At 42.0% G+C, this 26,654-nt stretch overlaps 1 protein-coding gene across 3 annotated transcripts in view; it reads left to right on the forward strand.

Annotated features, from left to right (window-relative positions):
* Positions 1 to 21,729, forward strand: part of MAPK6 (mitogen-activated protein kinase 6) — a 32,890-nt gene extending 11,161 nt beyond the window's left edge. Inside the window, exons 1-6 of one of the 3 annotated variants that reach the window (XM_062583599.1) lie at positions 5,315 to 5,412; positions 10,532 to 11,732; positions 12,920 to 13,064; positions 17,669 to 17,833; positions 18,515 to 18,716; positions 19,358 to 21,729. In XM_062583599.1, coding sequence (XP_062439583.1) covers positions 11,178 to 11,732; positions 12,920 to 13,064; positions 17,669 to 17,833; positions 18,515 to 18,716; positions 19,358 to 20,456 — 2,166 coding nt within the window. In that variant the 5' untranslated portion in view covers positions 5,315 to 5,412; positions 10,532 to 11,177 and the 3' untranslated portion in view covers positions 20,457 to 21,729. Of the gene's footprint in view, positions 1 to 5,314; positions 5,413 to 8,727; positions 9,158 to 10,531; positions 11,733 to 12,919; positions 13,065 to 17,668; positions 17,834 to 18,514; positions 18,717 to 19,357 lie in introns of those variants that run through there. The other 2 variants (XM_062583600.1, XM_062583601.1) reach the window with 2 other exon arrangements.
* The last annotated feature ends 4,925 nt before the right edge of the window (positions 21,730 to 26,654 follow it).

Raw genomic sequence — 26,654 nt, forward strand, 5'->3', positions numbered from 1 at the left:
TTTTTCCTATATCCCCATATACTTTCACATCTTATTTCCTGATCAGAACAGAGATAGGCACAAAGCTTGTTCTAGCAAACTTAGTTCTACCAAGTGAAAATGAGGTGATGGCATGCTGTCTCCTCCTAGGTAGCTTCAACTACTGTCAAATAGAGTTTGATCAGGTCCACTGAAAGGAGAAGAGGGGCATCTGGACTGCAAAACTAAAAGGGATTTTGACTAAAAATTTTGGGAAAAGATTTTTAAATAGTGACTTTGAAAACTATTCTGTGTGAATACCTGCTAGTAATACTAGCATAAAACATATTTTAATATTTTGGGGGAAAACTTTAAGTCAGCAAAACCCTACAGTCATTGTGGGAGGTTTTGGTCTGATCTTTCCCAGGAAATGGAGATACCCAAGAAGTGAAACTACCTGAACTGCTGGGGGTTGTCAGCGAAATCCCATTTACCTGGGCTGTCAGTGCTGAATGTTGGCATCGTGAAACTGCATGCTATCAGAGCAAGTGACTCATGAAGGCTTTGCTTATAAGCTACAGAGAAGTAGCTAATTGGAGAAGGCAGTAGTTAAAGGAGACCCAAACAAACTCTGGAGCTTCTCTGGAGCTACTCCAGGAAAACCAAATCATGCTTTAGGGGCCAAGTCACCCTTGCAGAACACAGATAAGCAGAATAGGCCAAGGCAGCAGAAGGAACTGAATGTTTCTTGATTTTCTCCCCATTTCCTTTTAATGAGTTGGATTTTCTTTCTAAACTCATCCCCATCCCCATGCAAAATGAATCCTAGACTTTGTTAGGAAACATGGGCCAGCCCAAAAAGTAGATCCTCAGGAGCCAGTTGCCTTTTGCTCTGGACAGTCGTTTGTGTCGCTGCAGTAGCTGTCCGAGCACGTGTGCGCCGCGTACCGTGTGCTGGTGAATCCTTGCCTGGCACAGCTTAGTGAACTGCTACCCAGGGAAGGGGTTCTGCAGGACAGGTGATGAAGCAGGGGTCGCCACAGATGCCTGATTCTTCAGTGAGGACGGAGTCTACTTGATGTGAGGTATACTCTTCAATTCATTCTTTTCTGAAAATACCTAGAATCATTAGAGAGACCTACATAAATCCTGAAAGCAGTGGTTTCCTGCAGAAATGCTCAGTGAAGCAGTGGAACTGAGACAAAAGCTCGGAGCTGCCAAGTCACCTTGGGCAACCTTTCCAAACTAAGGATCTTTCTTCCCTTGCCAATCTTAACAGGTGTGGCTGCTTCGAAAATACTTCACTCCCTGTTACGCCACAAGTAATGATTTGCATGCAAGGTTGAAGTATTATATTGGAATTTACTGTTTGATCTTTTTGAACTTATTTGAAATAAATGACTCATTGTTTTTGTTCTGATTATTTTTTAATTGCTGGGCTTTCTAGCCTCCTAAGACCACTTCTTTTCTTACTGTGCATTTTTACTGATGGTTAATATCTGCACATGTTTTAGAATGGGATCATATAGCACATCATCTACATGCTACGTAATTGTGTTCTGTGGGGAGGGAGAAACAATTTGACGCTGTTATTTATGGTCTAATCAATAGGCACTTAAAATCTGGGAACAGACTGACAATTTGCTCGATTAGATAGCTTTAAATTGCAATATGACGCACAATTAAGCTCTGAGCAAGTCTTAAGTCACGTGCATTATAACTCTGTCAATAATGAGGCTGAAGACAGGTAGCATTTCTGCGCCAGATCCTTATTTGCATGATTTTTCTCTGTGTTGAAGGATCTAGTTCATTAGATCCTAACATAGGCTATGCTCTTAGTATGGCAGCCAAGAGGAGTTGGAAAAAAAACCCCAGACCAAACAAACAAAAAAACCAGCTCCTGAATTACTAACTAAGAAACCAGAAAAACAGTGGTACATCTAGACTTTGTGAGACTTACGAGTGTGTACTGCTAGGTGAGGAAGCTTGCCACTTACTACATGGCCTCTGTGTTTGCTGAATTACTTTCAAACCTGCTGGGCTGCTGCAGAGCAAACTCCATGGGATCTATAACTTCTCCACCTGACTGAAACAGGAAATGTGGGTATTGGCAAGTAATCTAATGGACATCGTAAGATGATGGACTGTCCAGGTGCTTTAATATAAAAAGGCTTTAATATAAAAATTTTCTTACTGCAGTACTCTAAAATCAGCTTGCTCTTTCGTCTCTCATAATGAAAATAGTTTGTATGGGTAGAAGAATTCTTTAATTAAGTAAATAGCTTTGGCTTTTCGACATACAACCACTGCTGCTCCTACATTTTTTTCTTTTTGAGGCCCAAATCTTTTCCTTTAATGCAAGTAAGTTCTCCTTTGTGGTTTGGCTCTGGTTGCTGTCCTAACATCACCTCTTCTAAATATGCACTCTTGCAGGGTTTTTTTGTAGACTATATTTAAGTACAGGCCTTTTGGAGCAGCTAGGGCTGTAATCTACCAACACTGTTAGGCTGGATGGGCAGAAGAACTGCAACTTTGTTTCTAATTTTTATCCCTTGCTTGCTGTATAGGTGCCTATAAATTAGCAAATATTGCGAAGTGCAATTTGGCTATTGCCTTCTGATAGTGGTACAATACTGAATTAGCAACTGTTCGTTGCCTTCCTCAGGCGAGGCTTGAAGGGGAGCTGACACTGCTTCTGCTGACGTGCAGAGAAAGCCGCACACCCGAAGAGCCGGCGGCGCCCTCCTGCCGCGGGACCGTGCCTTCCCCCTGCGGTGGCACGGCTCCCGCTGTGCCAGGGATGCTTGGCCACAGAGGTACTGACCTGCAGTGGATTGTGTTTTGCTATAGCCTGTATCTGACTCTCGGTACAGCGAGTCAGACCACTGGGTCTGCAGACCCTGTCCCAGAGGCCACACACGGCCTGAAAGACACTTCAGATGTGGCTTGTGCCCACAAGGAAGCGGTACCCGGTCACAGCTTTACTTGTTCAGTGTGGATCCCTGGGGGACAAGAAAGGTTGGAACTGCTGGTATCTCTTGTAACCTTTTTCCCCCCATCTTGTTGCCTCTGTACTCCTAAAAACAATTTTGCAAAGCCTTGTAGTTTTAATTGGCTTAGCTGATCTGACCTCATATTTTTCTGCTACTGAGTAAAGCCACGTTTTGCTGCATGGTCATAGGGAGAGGGCTAAGCATTTTCAGGGAGCCCGAGAGCAGGGCTGTCACGGCACTGAAGGGATAAGATGCCAGGGGACTGTGCCTGGGGAGACGAGGGTTGTCTAACAACAGCTGTAACAAGAAGCTGCATCGCATATGCAGCAAACGTCCAGGCCTCTGGCAGGCTGAGCTGTAGCTCACTATTTGCTTTCCAAATATGTGTGTTTGGGGATTGTGCTCCAAGCCACCTATTTGTATGATTTTTTTTCAGTGCTAAGGAATGGGTTTTCTCTTCCCTTTTTAGCTTACTCTCTATAGGGCAATACTCTGTTCTGTCTGTACCCTTTCCTGCTGTGAGAGACTTTTATGAGTTGGTGTAATATGGCAGCAAACGAAGGAGTAGGTTATAGCTTGTGTGTAAATTTATGAGCAACTTTGTAATAGCTGCTGCCTGTTCAGCATGTAAGGTATGGGAGCATACAAGCCATTGCTGTGCGCACTTGAGACTCTGGCATAGAGCAGCAGAATTACGCCAGCAGGATCACATGCAATATACTGCCTTCTACTTTGTAACACTGCTAGTAGACGAGTTAATGTATCTGGCTAAATTAAAACAGTTAATGCTTGGCTTTATAATTCAAGTGGTTTTAAAACTTACTTAACTTTAGAAAACCTGGATAGGGACCTCCCTGGATGTCGATATACGATTGTTTATTAAAAAAACTAAAGTTAAGCAAATCAAAGCTGCCAGGGTCAACTGCATGCTTCTGCCCAGATGGGAGCAGTGGGACGCATACAGCCCTATGCAATGCAAGGTACGTCTATGCTAGTATCAACTATAAATAATCTGTTCAACCAGTTAAAAAAAAACCCCAAAACATTGTTTTTTTCTGCTTTTAAGTCATCCTACACTGAAAAGCGCATGAGGGACCTAGGGGAACTCCACCCAGTGTTGACCACTTGTATTGAAACTATTAAGACTTTCTTCTGTTACATGCAGACCTAGTATTTTCATGCACCTTTTTAAATACATGAGAACATCTCTTTCTCCGCTAAGACAGCTCCATACAAGTCTCATGGGGAGAATTTTGAACCTGTTTGAATTATTTTGCTTTGTTATTTCAGCTGTGATTTACAGGAAAAAGAATTTTACTGTCCCTATCGATGTTAGGGAGATGCAGTAATAGCAAGAGAGGAGAAAAGGAGGCCAGTGCCTGCAGAGGTGAAAGCAATGGCAAGTAGTTTGCAGGTATTTGGAGAGAACATTCAGGTCCACAGCCACACCAAGGTTACAGAAAATCTGAGTCAGAACGTCCCCTTGAGACAGGGAGAGGCAGTCTGCCATTCCTGCAGGCCCTAGCTTCCAGGCTCGCTTTTGCTTCTCCACCATGACAGACGCTTAAGCCAGGATGAGTGAACGTGGTCCATACAACCACTTCCCTGCTCGTGGTTGTGTCGACAGCCATGCGCTTGCATCCGTAGCTGCCGTGCTTGCTCCGTGGTGGCCAGCGCGGGTCCTTCCAGCTCTGCTCCCTCCCCGGGTTCCTCACGGGTTGCTGCAGGACCCGCAGCTCCGCTCTCGAGGTACAGACGCGGTCTAACCCTCCTCTCTGCATCCTTCCAGCTGCTCAAAACAGCACTTGCTTCGCTGCGTTTGGGGTTTTGTGCGGAGTGCTTAGTTTCTGCCCGGGGAAGCGCTGAACAAACCCCGAAGCCTTGCCAAATGACACGCTTCCAGGCCTTGGGTCAAGGGCACGCTTCAGCGAGGGGAGTCTTATCCCGGGGAAGCTGTCCGAAGGGAGCAGCGGAGACCAAAGAAGGGCGGGAAGGAGCAACTGTAACTGGAGCATTAATGAGGTGTTGGGGGAGGCCTCAGCTGACGTCCGTGGGTCTCCAAGGCCTGGGTTAGCTTCGCGCGGGGCTCCCCACGAAGCGCCGCATTCCCTGGCGGCGCCCGGCTCCGCGGGGCCGGGGGCTCTGCGCCCCCGCGGCGACCCGCCTGCGGCCGGGCGCGCCGCCGCCGCCGCCCCCGCAAGGCGCAGGCCTCGCCGCCGGCGCTGCTCGGCCGCCGGGCGGGCCGCGGCCCTGAGGCGCGGGGCGGCGCCGCCCGCCCCCGGCGCGGCCCGCCCCGCGGAGGCGGCCCCGGCGCGCCCCGCCCCTCGCTGCCCTCCGAGCCGGGTTACATGGCGGCGGCTGCGGCGGCGGCGGCTGCGAGCAGGCGGGCGGGAGCCGGTGGCGGGGCCGCGGGGCCCGGCCGTGCGAGCAGCGCAGCCCCTTGATGAGCCCGGGACGGCCCGTGAGTGCGGCGGGGGCGGGGGGGCTCGGCCGCCCGCGCCGCGCTGCGCTGCGCCGCGCTCGGGGCCCGCCGCGGCCCCGCCGCACAAAGGCGCTTTGTTCCCTCCCGCCAGCCCGCGCCCCCCCACCCCGGCCCGCTCCGGCGGGGCCGCCGCCGCGCGGCCCCTCCGCAGTGCGGCGGGCGGCGGCGGCCGGGCCGGGCCGAGGCGAGGCGGCGCGGGGAGGGCAGGGGAGGGGGCCGCGGCGGCGGCGGCGGCGGGGCGAGGGAGCCGGGCGGGAGCGGCGGGCGCTGACAGGGCGGCGCGGCGCCCGGCCCCGCCGGCTAACGGTCGCCGGCAGGCGCTGCCCTCGCCGCGGCGCGGGGGCTCCGCCGCCGCCGGGCTGGGCCTGCGCCCCGGGGGCGCCTGCGGGCGGCGCCCTCCCGCCGCGGCCGCTGCCAGCGCCGCGTAACGTCGCCGCGGCGGCTCCGCGAGCGGCGCCGGCGGAAACTCGCCGCCGGGCGGGACCTCGTGTTTCCCGGGGCCGCCTGGGCCAGCGCGGCGGCGGCGGCGGCCCTGGCACCGCGCCGCGTTCGTGCGCGCCGGCCGCGGCGCCGGGAGCCGGCTGGGGCAGGGGGCGGGCCGAGGCCTCGAAGCGGCCCCGCGTTTCGGCGCCCCGCCCGGCCCGCGGCCGTTATCGCCGGCTCCCCGGGGAGCGGCGCGCCGGGGCCGGGCCGCCGCGGGACCGAGCCCGCCCTGCGTGCGGCCGGCGCGGCGCGGCGCAGCTCCGTGTGCCCCCGCCGGCCCTTCCGAGAATTCATAAACTCATAGCAACATGCTGCCGGCAGAGAGCCCCCCGGGCGGTGCGGGGAGCAAGGAGGAGGCTCTGAAAAGCGGCAGTTTCATGAGTTGCGCGATGACTCATTCTGCCTACTGCCTGCGACGTGGCTGGTCTAAAAAAACACTCGCGTGCCCCGTATCTCTGTAGTCGGAGGGGTAGCGCTCAGCAGGTTGTATAATAACGTCATTAGTCATTCTTAGTCTTTCTCGTGTGAGTAATGGCTTGATCATTATGTGGTCTACATAATTTAATCGGCTTGATCTTTCGGTCTTATTTGGATTTCTGAAAAAGTAAACGTCTCGTATTTGACAGTGTCTTAGTGTACGTCCTGTTTCCTGAAAACTATGATAAATCCACACGCAGAAGTTCAGCACGCGCTTAAGCAGCCCCTTGCATAATGCGTGGAGCCGGTGCTGCGTGCTGTCTGCAGCAGCAAGGATCATTCCGAGAAGAGAGTTGTGCAATAAAACATCAGTGCCTGAATGAATAGCCTATTGAGCACAAATTGAGGTGATAGAAATCTGGTGCAGTGGTGTGGTGGGATGTATATACATATTTTTTTAATACTCTATGCTATTCCATCATGTGTGTTAACAGGTTAGGCTGTCAGTGCTATAAAGGTTGTACTGAATATTCATAAGTGTTCAGTGTGTTATACAACTGAAAAAGGATGTGTCTTTTTTCTTTTCTGTGTGTTCTCAAGACAGACAACTGAACTGATGGTTAGGACTTTCACTGAAACTAAATAATCTGTAAAGTTAATGTGTTTGTGTCATTCTTTGCAAGTATTAGTATAAAAAAATTCCAGTGTTGAAATGTGAAGAAGAAAGCTTGCTACTTTGAGGTTATTTTGACACAAGTGAAACCTTAAGATCTAGTTATTTGACTCTCCTTTAAGTAATTATTTTTTTGTAGTCATACTCTAAGAAAGTTTGGGGTTAGTTTCCCCCTTTTTTTTTTTTTCTTTTTTTCTTTTTCTTCCATCCCTCCATTCATTTGGGGTCGACAGAACTATTTGTCTTATGTCTGCTCGCTGTTTACCCGTGTGTGGGGAAACTGGTAGAGCTGCTTTCGCTTCCTTGGCTTCTGGAGCGAGCAAAGCAGATGAGAGCTGCGGTCCTGGCAGAGGAGCCGGCAGGTTGCAGGTGGTGGCAGTGAAGGGTCTGTTGAGTGTAAGCAAAGGGCTCTGCTGTGTGAGATTCCTAATTTCATGGTAAAAGTAGTACTGATGCCATCAGTGAAAGAGAAGATACTGCAGAGCTTAGTCGATGTGCTGTGTTGGTTCAGAAGCATATTTTTTGATAAGAGTAAATTAACCTGCTATAGTATTGTAATCTGTTTTGCTTCTGAAGTAGAATTTTTAGTTACAGTAAATAAAAGCTTGCTCATGCAGAACTGGATATTTATTTTAGTTTTTTTAATTGTCAGGTATTTTAGCTATGACTGCCTATGATTGTCCTCAAAATACGCCCATCAGTTGCTGTATCTGTTGGATGGATTGGTTGCCTCCTGTTTCAATTTTGTACAGCTATATCCTTTTTTCAATGGTAGGGCACTGCCTTTAGTGGCTTTGGGATTAAGTCAGTTGCTCATAATTACACAGGAAGTTTATGGCAGGATAGGGACAACCTGAAGGCTGCAGTAGACTGCTTAAATTATCAGTGCTTTGCTTTCTTAACTAAAGATGAAATTTTTAGGACTCTTGCTTCAGCAAGTATGTGGGGCATAACCTTGTTACTCCTTGAGGTAAACATCAATGTTGTCATTGCTCTCGCATTAGTATTATTGCTTCAACCTTCCTATAGTCTTGGCATGAAGCTGTAAAGTCAGAGTTGAAGGTGATGAGATCAGCAAATCTTACTCCTTGCAACTGATAAGCCAGTTGGACATCTTTTTGAATCTTCTCCTGTGTTGTTTAATGGAACTGGCTGAAGTAGAAGTTCCCATGTGCCACTCAAATGATGGAAACCAATTTAGTATTGCTGCGTGCTGAAGACATCAGTGATGTGAAATAACAGGCTTAGTTATAGGAGAGATTTAAATGGTTTTTAGATGTTCCTAAGGATATAAAATACAATTTATTGGAGGGTATTTGAACAGAGGCCTTGGACCTTGACTTAGCATGAAATCTGAAGTGTAAATGTAAGCCATAAAAATTTCCGTAACAATTTTTGTGAGAATATAGAATGAAAGGAAAGTGGTCTGGAGTGATGTGAGCTAGTTTACAGACAGCAGTTCAAAATGAATGAGCCTGAAATGGATGTGTTAAGTTAGTGGTACTTTGTGTTGTGAATGATAACTTTTTTAGGTTTAAAAAGATAAAAATCAAGAGATTAGCTTTTTGATTTTTTTAAAAAAAATTGTAAATGATCAAATAGTTAAATTGTTACTGATGTTATACTAATTAATATTAGAATGAGTTTGATATTTGTTCTTTAAACTTTTGGGTTATTATAAGAAGAGTATTCGTGCTGAAAGCTTAAGTTCTAATATAAACTTAAGACAGGGTTTGGAAAAAGTGTCATTGTTTAGAAATAACTTGCTTGCAGAAATGGGGTTACCTCATTAAACTTTTGCAAAGGTTATAATAACCCTTATAAACCACTGTATAAAAGTAGAACTCCTTATGGTAGGCTAAGGACTCGCAAGGCAGTGGTCGTGTGTCCTCTGCAAGCAAAGCTTTGGAGATCACTGTTTTTACAGAATACTACAGTAGCTGAAACTTTCAATTTAGGAATGCTACATTTGGTGATCTTTATTTAAAAAGAAAAATCCAGTAAAGGATGTGTTCCTTTTTTTTTCTTGCTGCGGCTTGTCATATGACTCTACAAATACCTGAGCGTGGGGTGGTGTGTGGCAGTGGGAGTGAGTAAGCCAGTGCGCTGGTGGTGTCTCTTGGAGGCAGTCAGGCTTCAACCTCAGAAATGGTAATATTTTAAGTGTGTTGCAGCACTCTTATTTCTATCAGTGTGCCTTATTTTTTTTGCGTGCAGTTTTGATTGTTTGAGCAAATTAAGAGGCTGTTGTTTGAATATGCTGATAATATGTCACTTACTGTCCTAGGAGTACAGTAACTTGTTTTGCTTGGTTGCTTTGCTGAAATATTAGAACATTTTTAAGGAGAAACACTCAAAGATTAATTCTAAATTACTTGGTAGTTCAGAGAACATTTTGTTTACTTGGAGGACTGGCTGAAGAGATGAAATGTGTTGATTTAAGATTGAAGAATGATGCTTAGTGCTTTGGTGTGAGCCATAGTTGGTGGGGAAGAAGTTTCATCAATTTGTAATGAAATAGACTGCTGCTAGCCACAATGCATAAGGTGTGCCTTTTGACTCTTCTGTTTGACATCTCTGAGCTTCCGAAAGAAATTGTGAGGATATTGTGCAGAAGTACGACATGTGGTCTTTGCGAGTGTACTCTGCTGTTGCAGCTAGGGAAGCCTACCGAGAAAATAGCTGTTTTTGTTTTCATAAATAGTAGTTGCATTCATTAGTGTATTATACTGATTTAAAAATTAATGATGTCTCAGGGTGCCCATATGTTAGAGGAAACAGTTACAGAATACATCAGTCGTTATGTAAAATGTACTGGCTGTTAGTTTTCTATTATAATCTAGATTGGCTTTAAGTGTGTAAGTAACTGATAAAGTAATAACATACATCTTGGATGTAGAAAGTAGGAGGTGTTCCTATGATTCTGGCAACAGTGACTCTATAGAGGCAAAATTATGATTTGAGATACTAGTAAACTTTATTCAAAAGTATTCAGACTTTAGAAATGGTACTGGATATATGCTGTATATTTTGGAAACTGAATAAATTCTGAGAGTGTGCAAACACTGTCCTTTTTTTTGTGACTGGTACTCTGTTATCTCTTATGGCAAAATAGTTATAAAAACCCAGTTCTGTTCTGGGGTAAAAACTGGATGGAAAGAGTTCTTCCAAAAATTTGATGGCTGAGATGCAAGATGTTATCATTGCTGACCTTCTTGGAGAAATGCCAAGTCTTCTACCATGTTCTTTATTAAAACTCAGTAGGATTTTTGATTCTGTACCTGATTCTCAGTAGGTTATAAATAAAACTTTCAGAACATGTATTCAGAAATGGTGATCTGATGATAGTTGTCAGTTTTCTGCCACAAGAAGTATGAAAAGGATGTGTTATTTCCAGTTAGTTCAGCAGTAGTAGTGGCTTCCTGTTTTGTAAATGGGCACTATGGTTAGCCCAACTTGTCAGGAGAGAAGGCAGAATTCTGTCTGTACTGGAACACTGATCTTTTTTTTTCTCTTTCTTTTCAGGTTGTCACAGAATAAAATGGATGGTAGCTTTGATTGTGATTGTGGTGAGCTGGAGCCACCTGATCATTAACAGAAGGCATCTTTTGTAAATCAAGAGCTGCCAGTTTCCTGTTTAACTAGACTGTAAACAAAGGAGAGAAAAGGAAGAAAAGATAGTGCTTACCAGCACCATAGAATGACGCTGCTCAGGACCAGTCCAACACTGAATGTATCTGCACTGTGAGGAGGAGGATGTTAATAGAAGCCTATTACGTGCATATTTATTCACATTTTTGTTAAATGTTAACCAGTTTAGCACAGTAGAGCTGAGTGCATAGTATGTCATTTCATTCCGTTTGAGTTTCTTGTGAGTATTTTCTTTAATGTCTGCAGAAATGCTGCATCTTTCTTGAACTATGAATGCTGCAATCTTTCTATCTTCTGCTCGGTTTGAGTTATAGAGCTTGCAGGCTCTAAATTCAAGGGGACACAACAGGCCTGGCTGGCTCATAATGAAATGAGAGTGTCAAGAAACCATCTTGCAGTCAAAGCCAAGTGTTTCTTCTCCCTTTCTATAAGACCTTTCCTTCAGATACCGGTGGAAGTGTCTCTGCATGTTTACAGAAGCTTAATAGTTTGAGGAAAAAGAAACGTAAAGAAATTGAAAATGGCAGAAAAATTTGAAAGTCTCATGAACATTCATGGTTTTGATCTGGGCTCTCGGTATATGGACTTAAAACCACTGGGCTGTGGTGGAAATGGCTTAGTTTTTTCTGCTGTCGATAATGACTGTGACAAAAGAGTGGCTGTCAAGAAAATTGTCCTTACAGATCCTCAGAGTGTTAAACATGCTCTACGTGAGATCAAAATTATTAGAAGACTTGACCACGATAACATTGTCAAAGTATTTGAAATTCTTGGTCCTAGTGGCAGCCAGTTAACCGATGACGTGGGCTCCCTTACAGAATTGAACTGTGTTTACATTGTCCAGGAGTACATGGAGACAGATCTGGCTAATCTGCTAGAGCAAGGCCCTTTACTGGAAGATCATGCCAGACTTTTCATGTACCAGCTGCTACGTGGGCTCAAGTATATTCACTCTGCAAATGTTCTGCATAGAGATCTCAAACCAGCTAATCTTTTCATAAATACTGAAGACTTGGTGCTGAAGATTGGCGATTTTGGTCTTGCACGAATCATGGATCCTCATTATTCCCACAAGGTATGTGGAGAGTGAGACTAGTCAAAGCGATATACTGACAACCATGCCTTCTTAAAATAGGATCTCTCTCCCCTTTGCAGAATTAGATAAGACTCCCAGTCCTTGTCTAGGTATTTAAAGTAATGCTCACCTTAAATGATCAGTTGATGGCAGGACTCCAAGAGGGAATGTACTGATCTCACAGCTCAGTGTAGGGTGTGCTAACCTCCTCTTTTCCTGCTCCTGTCTCTTACTTGGTGCTTGTTAGGATCCTCTGAAGGGTGACTCACCTCATTTAAGAAGAGTGTCTTTGTATGTCAGTACAGCTGGTTTCTAGAACATCAGAAATATTTTGCTTTCATTGAAGTTCCAAGATTCTTATTCCTGCTATGGAGCCTGTTTCACTTCCTGGTTTTAGCCAGTTATTTTATTATACAAAATATCTGTCTGGAATACTTCGGGGTTACTAAAGCATAGTCCATAGAAGACCTCTTAATGGGTGGGATATCATGTTAGGGATCATGCAATAGAATTTTTCTTCATCTAGGAGTCTGGATTTTCTGAGCAGAAGTGAAATGCTTGCAAACAGAGCAAAACAGATCTTTGGATGGCATACTTTATCTCAGATGGGAACAGTTTAATTATTAGGACTACACAAGCGTAAAATTAAAAACAATATTTTAATTGTGTGTATTCAGAAAAGCAGAGCGTGCACAGTGAATTAAGACCCTGAGAGGTGTAAGTATAGAAGCCTTAGATAAGTTAAAAAATGGTGTTCGTCATAGTGACAAGTGTGGCTACTCCCTGGGATTTATTTAGAAATATTGTCTTCCCAGTTCAGGTAATGTTTCGTAAGGGAGTTCATTATTATCTCTTTATTTGTTTGCCGTCTAGAAATAAGAAAGCTTTTGCTACTGTCCCACATTTGATTAATAAATAATCATATTGTATGTTATTGCTGTTCATTCATAAAGATATTGCTATTCTGTTTGAAAGGTAGAAATAAATGTTATTTGTGTGCATGGTATGCTGAGTGAATGCTAGACTGGAGGATGGCGTGTGGTCTAGTGCTGTCCCCTTATCCCTAGGAGCTTATGTTAAAATACTGAAATAGGTAATGCATTAAAAATTAATAAATAATTTTAAAAAATCTTAAACGCAAGTAAGTTTTGGGGTTTTGTTTTGTTCTTTTTTTTTTCTTTTTTTAGGGCCATCTTTCTGAAGGATTGGTTACTAAATGGTACAGATCACCCCGTCTCTTGCTTTCTCCTAACAATTACACTAAAGCCATTGACATGTGGGCTGCAGGTTGCATCTTTGCTGAAATGCTGACTGGGAAAACCCTCTTTGCAGGTGGGTGGAATAAGAAAGTGTGTGTGTGTGTGTGTATTCCTAAAAGAAATGACAATACTTAATCTTGCTAAAGAAAGGTTGATTATCACAGCTAGTATCAATTCACACTTGCTGTTGGGATATGCTATTTTATTATACATTTATATAAGTAAACTATATATTGATGTATTCCTTTTTTTAAATTAGGAAATGCTTTAATTTCTGATAAATTTAGTTTAACCTAGTGAAAGACTAATTTTCCATACACGTGAGCACTAAATTAAATTGTTACTCATATCAGTTTGTATGTAGAAAAAGTTATTAGATGCAGAGGAAGTATTCTAAGTGGGCATGTGTTTTAGTAAAGTGATATACGCGGGAAGTATTTAAGAATGGTGAATGATCTGCGTATTGTTTTCTTAAAGATTTTAGCTGTAGTAGACCTATATTTAAAGTAGGTCTCATTTAAAGTGAGATCATTTCTCACTTCCTTATATTTGAAGTTATGAATAGGCTTTCCTCTCCCATTCCCAATTCTGTTTTGCTATCTACAGATTGTTTTGAACTAAGGAAATTCCCAGCTTCGGTCAACTTCAGTTCATGTCGTGTGTTTCAGTGGTACAAATGGGACTTTAAGTGGGACATACGTGATTTAATTTGGGATTTCAAATTCAGTGTGGCATACCAGGGAAACTTGTAACCTCCAAATGTTCCTGGCAAGATAGGAAGCAATGCTCTAGTCTTATCAGGTGTGCCTATGTTAGTATTTCAGTTAGGATCAGAAACACATTTTTTCGAAGCAAATCTCTTGCTCACAGTCCTGCACGATGTTGCTGATGAGCTCTACGTGCAAAATAGTCTTGCTAGATAAAATGAAGTTGCGTTATGCACTGTAGGAGCTTATCTGTTGTGCCCCACCTGCTGATGGGCGTTCAGCTCATGGGAGCAGATGAGCTAGTCTAGAGTAACCCCTCTGAAAAGCTTATTTTGTGGCCTGTGGGCCTTGGCAGCAGCTGTCTCCAATTTGCTCCTGGCTTTACTCCTGTTGGCCCACATTACTTGTATAGATAAAACCTCTATGAACTGAGCTTGCATTTCAAAGCTCACATTCCTTTAGAGACATGTGGACTAAAGCCACACCTCTGCAGTAATTCTTAGCTTTATACATCAAGATAATTAAGTTGAATGTGTTTTCTCATTAAACCTATTAATAGAATACTGTCACCTTGAAATCGTAATTTCATAGAAACTAGCAATTAATATGTGAAGAGGCTTTCTTTAACTTGCAATGAGTTGATAACTTTTTCAGTGAATAACTACTGGAGTAATATCCCTAGTGTATAAAATGTTCTGCTAATAAAAGATGTATTAGATTTCCACTGTGTCAGTACCTGAAAATGTTTACTGTTCTATTGGAATATAATGAAAAGTAGGGGAAAGCTTGTGAATTGTAGAATTTTTGCATCCAGTGATGCAGTTGGTATGTAACGATGTTATTAGCATTTTGACTTTTTTTTTTTTTAAGTACAATTTGAAGCAATGTGCTGATGCTGTGTTCTAGTTTGTGCCTATGTAAGAATGAATAAAAATATAAAGCTGTGTACTTGCAAGTATCAACTTGTTGCCTGTCAGTGTCTTCTATGCTTTTACTTACTCGGAAAAGTAAAACCAACAAACCACAAAAGCTAACTTACGGTTGTGATGTCTGCTGCCGTCTGACCCTCTGCTTGCTTTGGCCTTCGCTAACTGCTTCTTTCTCCCTCTGGGATCAACACGGTTTGGTCACCATCATCAAACACAGACGTTGTTTTCCTCCGGGCACTTTGTCCCTACCTGGGTAGAGTCTTAACATCTTGTCCAGAAACTGAGCTTCCTGTCCGTGATGGAAAAGGAATGGTCTGCTCTATTCTGAGCTTTGTGAACCCACTTAAGGTTTACTTTCTTCTATGAGACTAAGTGTACCGCTTAGGGAGGCAGGTTTTGCTTTTGTGGCTCCTAGGGATTTGTGGACCTTTGTTCTAGCTTTCTGGTTTGACCTTTTCTCCCCTCTTGCCAAACTGAAATATTGGATTAGATGTTCTGGATTCTATTTCAAAGACTGGATTAAACTGTTCTTAGAAGTAAAGCATAACACCAGATTATGCCTTAACTAATGAGTTGGTCAGTTTTCTGCATCTGCGTTTCAGACAAATACAGAAAGACAGTTGAGATGAATACTTGACCAAACATGAAGGCCAAATCGCGTTTTGTGATTCTAGTGAAATTCTCTTCAGTTCTTATGGCCTGTATTTAATCAAACTTGGCAGAAGTATTGCTGATCTTGTGTGTTTGTGGAGGTGGGGGTTAATTTTGATCTTCAGGAAGCAAGCTCTGAGTTCAGTTAATTGAGTTTTGGTATATTGAAAACTTAGTTGTTATGTATTTGCATCTTGGTTTATGGCAGCACATAGCCTACAGCTTGCCTAGTAATATTAAAATCACTTTATTTTACTTTATTTGAATGGGGAGTGAAGCATATAATTTCTGTTTATATATGAGGATACATAAAACTTGAAACTACTTGTTTTGTGAAAATAACTCTTCAAAAGAGTTTTTGATACATTAGTATTTGCCAGAGGTTTTTTGGTCTGATAGTTATTGTACAGCAATCTAGATTCTTGGCCCAGTCTCATCATAAAAATCTGAAGTTTGTAGGATTATGTGCCCTAGTTACATTTTTAAATGCATGTCTCTGAATTAGCAGTACCGTAGCTTTTTGGCCTGAAGAGAAGTGAACTTCTTAATGTCATACATTTGGAAAATGTTTGAAGATGTGGCTGTTAACCTATGCTAATGATCTGAATAAAATTCCTTTGCAAAGTTGTTTGAAGGGAAGGGTTTGATTAATTTATAACCTTCCTGTCTGCTGCCACTTGTGAATTATCCCATAGGAATTCTGCTTTATGAAAGACTTAATGGAATGAGATGAATAATGGTAGATTAAAATTGCAGAATACCTGGAACAAAGGAGGGAAGGGAAATTAAGTTAGGAATTTAATAACTATTTCAAATAACTTACATAATTCTTTCTTTCAAATTTTTTAATACAGAATTTTTAAAGTGGAATGAAAAAGCTGATTAATTTCAAAATGGGCATGACATGAAATAAAATAATTCATCAGATGCTATACTGTCCCTGATTTACTGTAAATCAGATTTTGTTATATCTTTTAAGTCATTTGTACTAGCCTGAAGTAGGCAGACAACACAACTTTTTCAATCCTGCAGATAACTTTACATTAGATGGTAGTGATTTGATTGGGGAATGTAGGTATTGGCCAAATTTTCCTTAGTGGTTTTGCCTCAGCTTTTATTTAAATCATGGCAGGTGTGTGGTAGGATGGCCACCGACTATTAAGCAAACTGCTGTAGCGAGTCTGTAGTGTATAGATTTTGATAGTGCAGTCTGGTTTTGACCCCGTTTGTTTTTGTACGTAATATCACATGCTTAAAACATTGCTAATGATTGCCAAAAGCTCCCTGGTGAAGGAAGGAAACACTTGCATACAGATAATCCTGTACATCTTCATCCCTTAGCTGCATCTTTAGGGTGGAGAGTGTTCGAGTGGTGAACAGTGGATGGCAGTGGAGAAGTTGCCTGTCTCTGTACACTAATGTTTGGAAATAAGATATCATTTGTTTGTTTGGTATATGCAGTGGATGCATTTCATTATAGTTTTTTTAAGCCCAGTGATACTTCAGAGACCTTTAGAAGTGAAATAACGTAAAATATTCTGTCATTACTTTATTTTAAAAAAGCCTTACTAAAATACTCTACTGTTCTATTGTGTAAACAGTAATAAACTGATTATATCTGTTTTCAAAGGCTTTGAAAAGCCTTTCTAAGGACTCTCACTGCTGACTGGTGGAAGTGTTGTCTTTAAAGTTTTTATTAGTGTTTGGCATCTAACATGTTTAGATTTTTTTTTCCCTTCTACTTTGAATTTTGTTTTAAAGCCTCTACCTATTTACCTTTTCATTGAGGCAGAGACTTATAGTATATTAACACTGCTCTTCAAAATATTTGATAATTTCAATTAAAATATAGTATTAGGTTGGGTATTTTCTCAGACTTACACTTCTTATCTGGCAGATATTTTTATCTTACATCTGACAGTAATAGAGGATTTCAGAGCAGAATATTAATATGAATGTGAGTAGTCTGTCAGGTCTCTAGCTGAGCTAAACTGTGATCCCTTTTATTGATAAGACTGTATAAATCAAAAATAGATCAAATGTTGAATGCATGAGGTAGATCCACTGAAAGGAGAAGGCTGCAGGATATTAGCAAAAAGATACAGTATTAATGCAGCACCTTATCCTTGTTTTTGACTTAGGAAAACTTAGGTTAGGTATCTTTATTGGTGTGCAGTAGCTCTGTAATTCTTCATATACTACACCATTTTTGAGAACTTCTGAGATCTAGTATCATACAAATGTGGAGCTTCAGACTTTCCTCTGTTGCAGGAGATAGTAGGCTTCAGAGAAAGTAGCTGCACAGAGTTCTTATGTCTTTCATATACAGGAATATATATCAGGAGTGTTTGAAGTTGAAATGACACCTTGTATTTTCTCTTGGTGCTTAGGTGCACATGAACTTGAACAGATGCAGTTGATTCTAGAATCAATTCCTGTTGTACATGAGGAGGACCGTCAGGAGCTTCTCAATGTAATTCCAGTTTACATTAGAAATGATATGACTGAGCCACACAAACCTTTAACTCAGTTGCTTCCAGGCATCAGTCCTGAAGGTAAGTTGTTCAGAAAGAATACTTTATCTTTCAAAAATCCTGAAGCAGTGGTGAACAACTTTACAATGCATATATGTGATTGAAAGAAGCAGATTTCATTCAGAAGAATCTGTACATTCTCTGAAGAAAAGTTGTTTTCACCTATAGTAAGAAACGTTTTAATTACATGATAGCTACTTGGTCATCTTTGGAGCAGAATTTTGCATCTCTGATGGACCTGTTCCCCTTGTAAGGCTGATGAAATTGCTCATATTTTGAGACATTAACACTCCAAATAAACATTGTAATGGAGTCAGTTTAAAAGAACTGTTTCTCAAAAAAAAAAAAAAAAGGAATTCTCTAAAACAAACTGTTTTGAATCTTAACTACTGACTGACTGCCCTGTTTAATGACAGTTATTCTTAGATATTGATTCCACTTGAAGCATTCTGTCTTTTGTAGTTTTTTGTTTCTAAACTAAATTATTGTTGATGTTAAATTGTCTGGCCTCCACTCTTCTATGTTTATGGCTACATAATATATTTTTGGCAGTATAATATGAGTAGCTGCAGAGGTGAGAAGTTAAGATTTTAAGCAGATGCATACCTGTAGAGCAAAGCAGTGCATCTTAACCTTAAATTCTAGGTGCCTGAAATCTCAGTTTTATCCTCTTTTAATTGTTACTTGCTTTTTTTTCTGCAGCACTGGACTTTCTGGAGCAAATTTTGACATTTAGTCCCATGGATCGATTGACAGCAGAAGAAGCTTTGTCCCATCCTTACATGAGCATTTATTCCTTTCCAACGGATGAGCCTATTTCAAGCCATCCTTTTCACATTGAAGATGAGGTTGATGATATTCTGCTGATGGATGAAAGTCACAGCCACATTTATAACTGGGAAAGGTAAGTTCATTGCATACTGTAACATGCAATGTGACTGAACTGTTGTGTGTTTGAACATAAACATGAATGTTGCTTCATGGGCATCATTTCCATTTCTGTTTGTTTCTTTTCAAGTCAGCCTGGGAATAAATTTTTCTTTCATTGTTGGTGCATTGGCATTGAGTTTGATTTCTTAGACTGACCTGGATAAGCTGATGGATTGCTGAAGTACAGTTGGATTCTAGAATCAGTAATTTAATCTCTCCACTACTTTTTCTCAAAAATACTTCTCTTTTAAAAAAGGTAAATTTAAAATGGAGTGTTAAACATGGATTGTTCTTGTCCAACACTTAGCTCATATAATGGTAAAGAGGATTACAGTAGTCATATTTAAACTCCCTTAAGTGTGCTTTAAGGAGAGATCTGTAAATGGAGTAAACTATCATACATAATTCTGGACTTAAATCTTTCAAATGTTCATATAGGGATTGCTTTATTCTAGACTAAATTAAAAACCTGAGTGGCGTCTGAATTTGGTTGAGGAAAATCTTTACGTATATTGAACTGTCAGTATTCTCTAAGGGTATTTCTAATCATAACTATCTGACTTGGGAGCTAGAAGGCTGTTTTTAGTTGCTAACACTTAGAAATTTGTTTTACAGATACCATGAAAGTCAGTTTTCAGATCATGACTGGCCTATTCATAATAACTACGAAGCTGATGAAGTTCAGCGTGATCCAAGGGCTCTTTCTGATGTTACTGATGAGGAAGAAGTGCAAGTAGATCCTCGCAAATATTTGGATGGAGATCGTGAAAAGTATCTGGAGGATCCTGCTTTTGATACCCACTTCTCTACTGAGCCTTGCTGGCAGTATTCAGATCACCATGAAAACAAGTATTGTGATCTAGAATGTAGTCACACTTGTAATTACAAAATGAGGTCATCTTCATACCTAGATAATTTAGTCTGGCGAGATAGTGAAGTTAACCATTACTATGAGCCCAAGCTTATTATAGATCTTTCAAACTGGAAGGAACAGAGCAAAGAGAAGTCTGATAAGAAAGGCAAGTCTAAATGTGAAAAGAATGGATTGGTGAAAGCTCAGATAGCACTTGAGGAAGCATCACAGCAGCTTGTTGAGAAAGAAAGGGAGAAGAATCAAGGATTTGACTTTGATTCGTTTATAGCAGAAACCATTCAGCTTAGCTTACAACATGAATCTACTGATATTGATAAATTAAATGACTTGAATAGCTCAGTGTCTCAACTAGAGATGAAAGGATTAATACCAAAGTCGGTGAGCAGAGAGAAGCAGGAAAAAGGAATGGCTAATTTGGCACAGTTAGAAGCACTGTACCAAACTTCTTGGGATAGTCAGTTTGTAAGTAGTGGGGAAGAGTGCTTCCTCATAGACCAATTTTGTTGTGAAGTAAGGAAAGATGAACAAGCTGAAAAAGAAAATACTTACACCAGTTATTTGGACAAATTTTTTAGTAAGAAAGAAGACGCCGAAATGCTAGAACCTGAGCCAGTAGAAGAGGGTAAGCCTGGGGAGAAGGAGAGAGAAGAGAGCTTTCTCAATAACAGTGGAGAACTCCTCTTCAACAAGCAGCTTGAGGCTATAGGTATTCCTCAGTTCCACAGTCCTGTTGGTTCACCCCTGAAATCAATACAGGCCACGTTAACACCTTCTGCTATGAAATCATCTCCCCAAATTCCCCACAAAACATACAGCAGCATTCTGAAACATCTAAATTAAAACACTCAGCAGACATTTCTTTTATATTCATGAGGTGTGTTTGTCTTTTTTTTTTTTTATTACTAGTGTAAGTAATTTTTTTACTTGAATCAGATGGTGTAATTTTGGTATGGATTTCATTAGTTTTCTGTTTACCATTGTTTTTACAATCCAGAATTACTTTCTATACATAAGTTAGTTTTTGTTTTTAAACTGGCATGTCGTTTGCACACAAAATTAAAGAATAGAGCAAAATAATGCAAAATGCAGGAGGTAACAAAAATGCACTAAACCAAGTTAAAAAAAAATTCTTTCAGAAAAACAGTGTCCATGTTTTGCAGAAAAAGAATCTTGCCTTGAAATTTACACAGTGAGAATGTACATAATTGCATGAAAATATCTATTTTTCCCAAAACATTTTTCATTCATGTGTATTTTAGAGTTTTTCATACTGTACACATTTCTTAGACACATGATACCAGCAGCAACTGAAATGAATGCAGAATTTGGTACGCATGTGTTATCTACCTCAAGGTAACAGCAGTATGTGGCAAAACATTAACCACCCATAGTGCTTCTCATTATGCACTTCTATTTAGCCAGCATTATTGTAGTAGTTATTCTGATTGAAAATCATTCAATATTTATAAATGTTCTGGTATGCATTCTTTATAGTGAAGTGTTAATATGCAGCACTTTTATTTATTTTAGCAAATAAGTATATTTCTGTAATTAGAGAAAGTCAACTTAATTTGAGTTACTTTTCAGATAAAAAGTTTTTGTTTAGCACTATGGTTTATTGCCTACATAGCTGAATATATATTAACATCGGCTTATTCTGAGGCTATCCAATACATCTTTCTTGTTTCGTTTTTCATTTCAAGTAAAGCACTCACTGTGTATAGGAATTTGTAATTGGAGGTGCTTGATCTCTACAAAAGAAATTAGGAATTGCTTTATTATAAAATGCTCCTAGAAGTCTTAATTGTGTTCATTTTTTAAAAAAATTTTGTAATGTTAGTTGTGTGCATGGAAATAATTAAGGTACAACATTACTGTAGGTTAAAGTTCTATATGGTGAGACATTTTGTTTTTACTGTATGTTTTTACTGAATGATTCCTGTCCCTCTCCCTACCTCCATCAAAAGCAAGCATGAATAAAATTAGGTTAAATATAGCATGTAGCATCTCAGTCTTTTGAAAATTTGTTTTACCTTCTGATTTTTTGAAATACTGGATGTATCATTGGCTCCCCTGTTTAAAACAAAAGACAAATAAAAACATGGCCAGCAAATATGAGTGTTGTTCGTGATGCTTTGTCCAATGAGAAATAAATACCTGCCACAGTAATACAGCTGTCTGTATTACAAATGAGTCAGTAACTCGGAGGTACTCGAGGAAGTGTGAGCGGTTCTGTTGTAGGCTGCCCTTGAACTGCCTGCTGCTGGGGACGCAGAGCCCTGCTCGTAGACTCCGGCGGTCCAGTGCTTCTGTTCCAGTGTGGATGGCTGCAGCCTGCCCCTAAGAATCTTGTGTAATGGTGTGTCTATAAAAGCGTAAATACGCAGTAGCATCTATAACCATGGCTCTTAAAAAGTCAATTGAATTCTTGAGTTTGTGAGCATTACTGTTTCATCAGCTATTTAGATGGAATATTACCCAAGTGGAAGAACCACTGAAAGAACATGTGAGCCTTGTCATGTCATTGGCAACCTCAAGTGAAGGTGAACATATGGGTCCCTCAGCCAAGAAAATGACTGGAGTGCTTCCATAAGGCAATTTTGGAAGTAGGGCCAGGAACAGCTATTGGATGTTTTGAAGCGTGCAGGCTGCATTTCTGATCCAACAGGCCTTAGGAATAGTAGGATGTGCTACTTTTTCCATAACGATATTTTAGTCCTTCCAGCTTTTTCCAGCCCCATTCTTCTGGCAGGTAGCAGAGCCTACAACTCTCTTCAAAGGGGGAGCTGTAACTTGAACGTGGCAGAACATGGTCACTGCGGGAGATGGGCCTCAGTGGTATTACCAGACACATTGTGTAACTGTTTACACAGCCACATTTCATGTGTAGGGAGCTGTGAGGAGGAGGAAACATCCATCCTTTCTCCTAGGGGAGGGACTGCTTGGAAGTGGTGTGATAGTCTGGTTCTTCTGAGATTGGATGAAAGCAGTGGGTGGGACACACTTAGAGACTAGAAACAACATTCAGCCTAAAGACACTTTGTGGTTTTTTTAAACAAGAAAGCAAATAGTGCACAAGAAGTTTGTGACTGTAGAACAGGAGCATTTTGCACTCGTGAGCAGGGAGTTGAGGTCAAGCCTAAGTCCACTGCAGTGCTTCACTGCCTTTGACATCTAGCTGTGCTGGGAGAAATGCTGTGCAGATACTCTGGCTTCTTTGGGTGAAAATAGTGCTCTCAAAGAGGCTGCATTCACTGATACTGGAGGGTACAGCACGTCTACCTTGCTGCTTAAGTAGAAGTAATTTCTTGTGTGGAGGTGAGCAAAGAAAGTGGAAGCGCTTCGTAAAGATCAGGCGAGCTTAAATCTACGGCTAGAAAATGAAGATAATCAGAACATGGAATTTGGTTCTCCCTAGACAAAATACAGAAGTTTGGATTTGGGAGAACAGGCAGAAAGTGCGGAGTTTCAAGGAGCATTCCCAGGAGTGAAAGGCTGTTTCTGCCCTGCACTCGTCAGCCATGCCCATCCCTGAAGGAGAAAGTATGACACGAGTAGTTCTTCAGCTGTGGCCTGGCAACTGAACTGTCTAAAACTGAATTATGGAAGAAGCTTATCTCATACATTGAAATAAGACTTCCTTCACACTGCTGTTACGGCCCGAGGAGCGGATCCCTGCTGGCCTTAGCGAGGAGCACAACCGGTGCACGGAGCCGGAGGCCGCCCAGCAGCCTCTGCAGACCTGCTGGGAACGGAGGCAGACGGGCGGCTCCACAGCCCATGCCGCGGCTTCGCCTCAGCCCTCGTTACTCGCCCTAGTTAGGGGAAAATTAGTTGGATGTGTCTACCTATGCAGCAATGAGACCTCTGTTTGCAGCTATGTTTGTGTATTAAATACATGCTTTTAGCCTTGTTTTTACCTTGTTTTTCTGTTTGTTTTGCTATTGTGGTTTTGTTTGCTGTGCTTGCAGAGGTTGTTAGAGCTTTGTCTGTTACATAAATTGGAAGTCCTGCTAAATTCTCACTTCAGTCTGGCCTATTGCCTGGAGGTATTATTTTAGGACATTTTTTTTACTGCCTTTTTTTACAAGGTGGTGGAGGAAGGGCTTTACCTGGCTTCCTGCTTGCAGTGTTTTTCCTCCATATGGCCCTGGTGCGGATCTGCAGCTCTTTGGGTTCTTTTCTCCTCCCCTTTCTTCTAAACTCTGTGGGGTAGCAAGTTTTTCCAAACGTGGACTTCTTGTAGTCACTAGTCTCCGGGCGCATATGCTACAAAATTCAGGGAGATTTTTAGTTAAGTTCCTGAGAAATCAGTGGCATGCTGCTCTGCAGATTGTTTCAGCATGCAAGTCCAGGGGAAGAACATCCCTGAACTGAATCTGTTCTCACAAACTTTTTTCGCTGTATTTATGACCATGTTGCTGTTCTACTGCTGAGATTTGGAAGTGCTTGTCAACATTTCAGGGTTTGCACATAATTAAATAATAAAAATGTCTGTATTCATTGAAAGATAGTCACAGCAATCCTGAACCAATTTCTTCTTTATTCCTTTAATTATTTTTATGCTTACATAATCTTGCAAGTTCTCATCTGCTGTTCCACCACGGTTTGCGTCAGACTGAAGTAATGCTGTGGTGTATTTAGTAACAAGCTGTATAATCAATATCACCATTTATACCTAAAATGCTTATGCTTTCATTCAAGTGTCTCTATATTTAAAATGGTAATCTACTTTACTCTGAGTGTTATTTGAGAACTCCTTAAAATATTGACTGTTGAAAAACTCAATGGCTTCCTTCTTTTGCCTGGGAATTAGTAACAGTAAATTTGCATGCACCAGACAGAATGTGTGTGTGTGATAGCACATGTGGACATGCGGATAACTGGGTTCCGCACCATTCTGTAAATAGTTTTGTCAATAGCTGGCGATAGTTGTTTGCATAATGTAATCGCTTTTTCTCTGGAAATGCTCTTTTGCATCCTGACTGCAAAGCAGGCCTGCTATAGTGAACACTGATAATAACATTCCTCTGGTAATCTCTGTGCTGTTCTGCTGCAGCCAAAATTACTTTTAACCTTTATGTCACCTACCCAGAATGTTACAGCTGTTATGAAAGAAGAAAGTATGGTATTTTTGTGGTTAGGTGCAGGACATTGAACTTCTGACTTGTCTGGGTTCAGAGCCAGCAATGTCATTCCCTTGCACAACCCAGTCACACTCCCTGACAAGTTTCCTCTTTCGATAGAAGAGTCCCCTGTGATACAGAGACTACCAGGCACTGGCAGATATGTTCCCCGGGAAGCCTCGAAGAAGCAAGTGTTATTCGTATTGTTTTCAGGTGAGATTACAGAAATTTGTATCGTTTTTTTCTGAGTGATAATGAATTCCTTCTTGCCCCAGAGCACCACACAGCATGGCGGTGCATCATACGGTCACCTCTGACTATAGCATCTCTCACGACAACAGCAGGGTTAACAGATTCCTCCACTACCAGCTGCAGTGAAGGTCCCTTGAATAAGAGCAGGGCTATACAGAAAGAGACGTGCAGAAAGACCTTTCCCCTGCACACCTCGCTTGTGTGCGTTAAGCTACCTTTATTATTAGGCTACTCTATACTGCTGTTTCTGTAGTAAGGAATCATCACTAGATTTTTTTTTTCTTAATTTTTGGTTTTGTTTCATAATTGGTAGAGGGCTGATACATTGTGTCCTAATTTGCTATTCTTCCAGATTATTTGTGCCTTCAATTACAATTTTGATTTTTTTTGAAATTTCTTCTAACATTTGGTTTAGGCTTAGTATATTCTTCTAGTGATCATTTGGGACTGGGTACAGTTCTAGATATGTAGGTTGTGTCCTGTCTTCTTGGGTAAAGATTATTGAACAATCTCAGAATGGTTTAATAAAATACAGGCTTTTCTTTATATGTGAATTTTGCCTGTTGCTCGAGGTGTACCCCAAGGCGCTGGTGCTGCAAATGGTGGCGGACTCTTGCCACACTGGTCCTGCCATGGGTGGTGCCAGAGCCACCAATCCCGTCCTGCTGAGCACCGTCTTGCTCAAAAAGGGTCTCTGCAGCACAGGTGTGGTCAGGCCAGAGCTGCTGTTTTACAAGGCGCTTGATCTTAATCCGCTTACAAACACGGCTGGAGGCTGCGGCCTTGGAAAGACTTTACGTATGGATGTTCTGCGACCAGACTCCGGTAGTAAAACGTCGTTTTCTCATTCAGTACCATTGAGGATTTGATTTGAGGTGGATTGGAATCTAAATCTTCAGTGTCAGTAGCTGTTTAAAGACAGCATTTCCACTTAATGCCTTTCTTGAATTTCAGCATTTTTAATTCTTTAAAGCCGTAGAACTAAGTAACCGATTTATTATGACTTCTGTGTTTCTGTTTGGCTATCAATTTAAACAGTACAGTTCTTGAAATAGCTGGATAGCTAGCAGGGACATTTTTTAAAACCTATGATTAAAAAAGCAGATGGGTTTAGTTTTTTTATTTTGTGTCATGTCTGCCTCTCCGAGATTTTATTTTTTCCTACGAAGTTTCCTAGCAAATTCAGTGTTGATACATATTGAAAGATTAAGTTACTTCTACATACTTGATTATCCTCTGGACATGTACGTGTGACATTTTGCTGATTTTCCGTGATGCTATGTTTTCCCTTCACCGCTGGTCACACGCTGCAAATGCTGTTTTGCCCCGGCTGGCACTGACGGTTGAACACAACCTCCTCCAGCACGCGAGGTCCTGCCCGCCGCTTGCCCCGGGCCTGCAACCGAGGCCAAAGCCGGCTGCCGCTGCAGGGACGCGGGAGAGCGCGGTGAACGCCGGCACCGGGAACACCAGCCCGCTGTGCTGCAGAGGAGCGCGACGCGGGAACGCCCGCCTGACCAGCGCCGTGCCGTGCCGTGCCATGCCGTGCCACACCGTGCCGTGCCATGCCGTGCTGGCCGGCAGCCCCTCGCCCCAGGCCGGCCGTCGGAGCCAGGCCGCTGCCGCCGTCGCCGTTGCACAACCCCCAGCACGAGGCAGG

This window comes from Rhea pennata, chromosome 10, assembly GCF_028389875.1.
Source record: "Rhea pennata isolate bPtePen1 chromosome 10, bPtePen1.pri, whole genome shotgun sequence".
NCBI classification, from domain to species: Eukaryota; Metazoa; Chordata; class Aves; order Rheiformes; family Rheidae; genus Rhea; species Rhea pennata.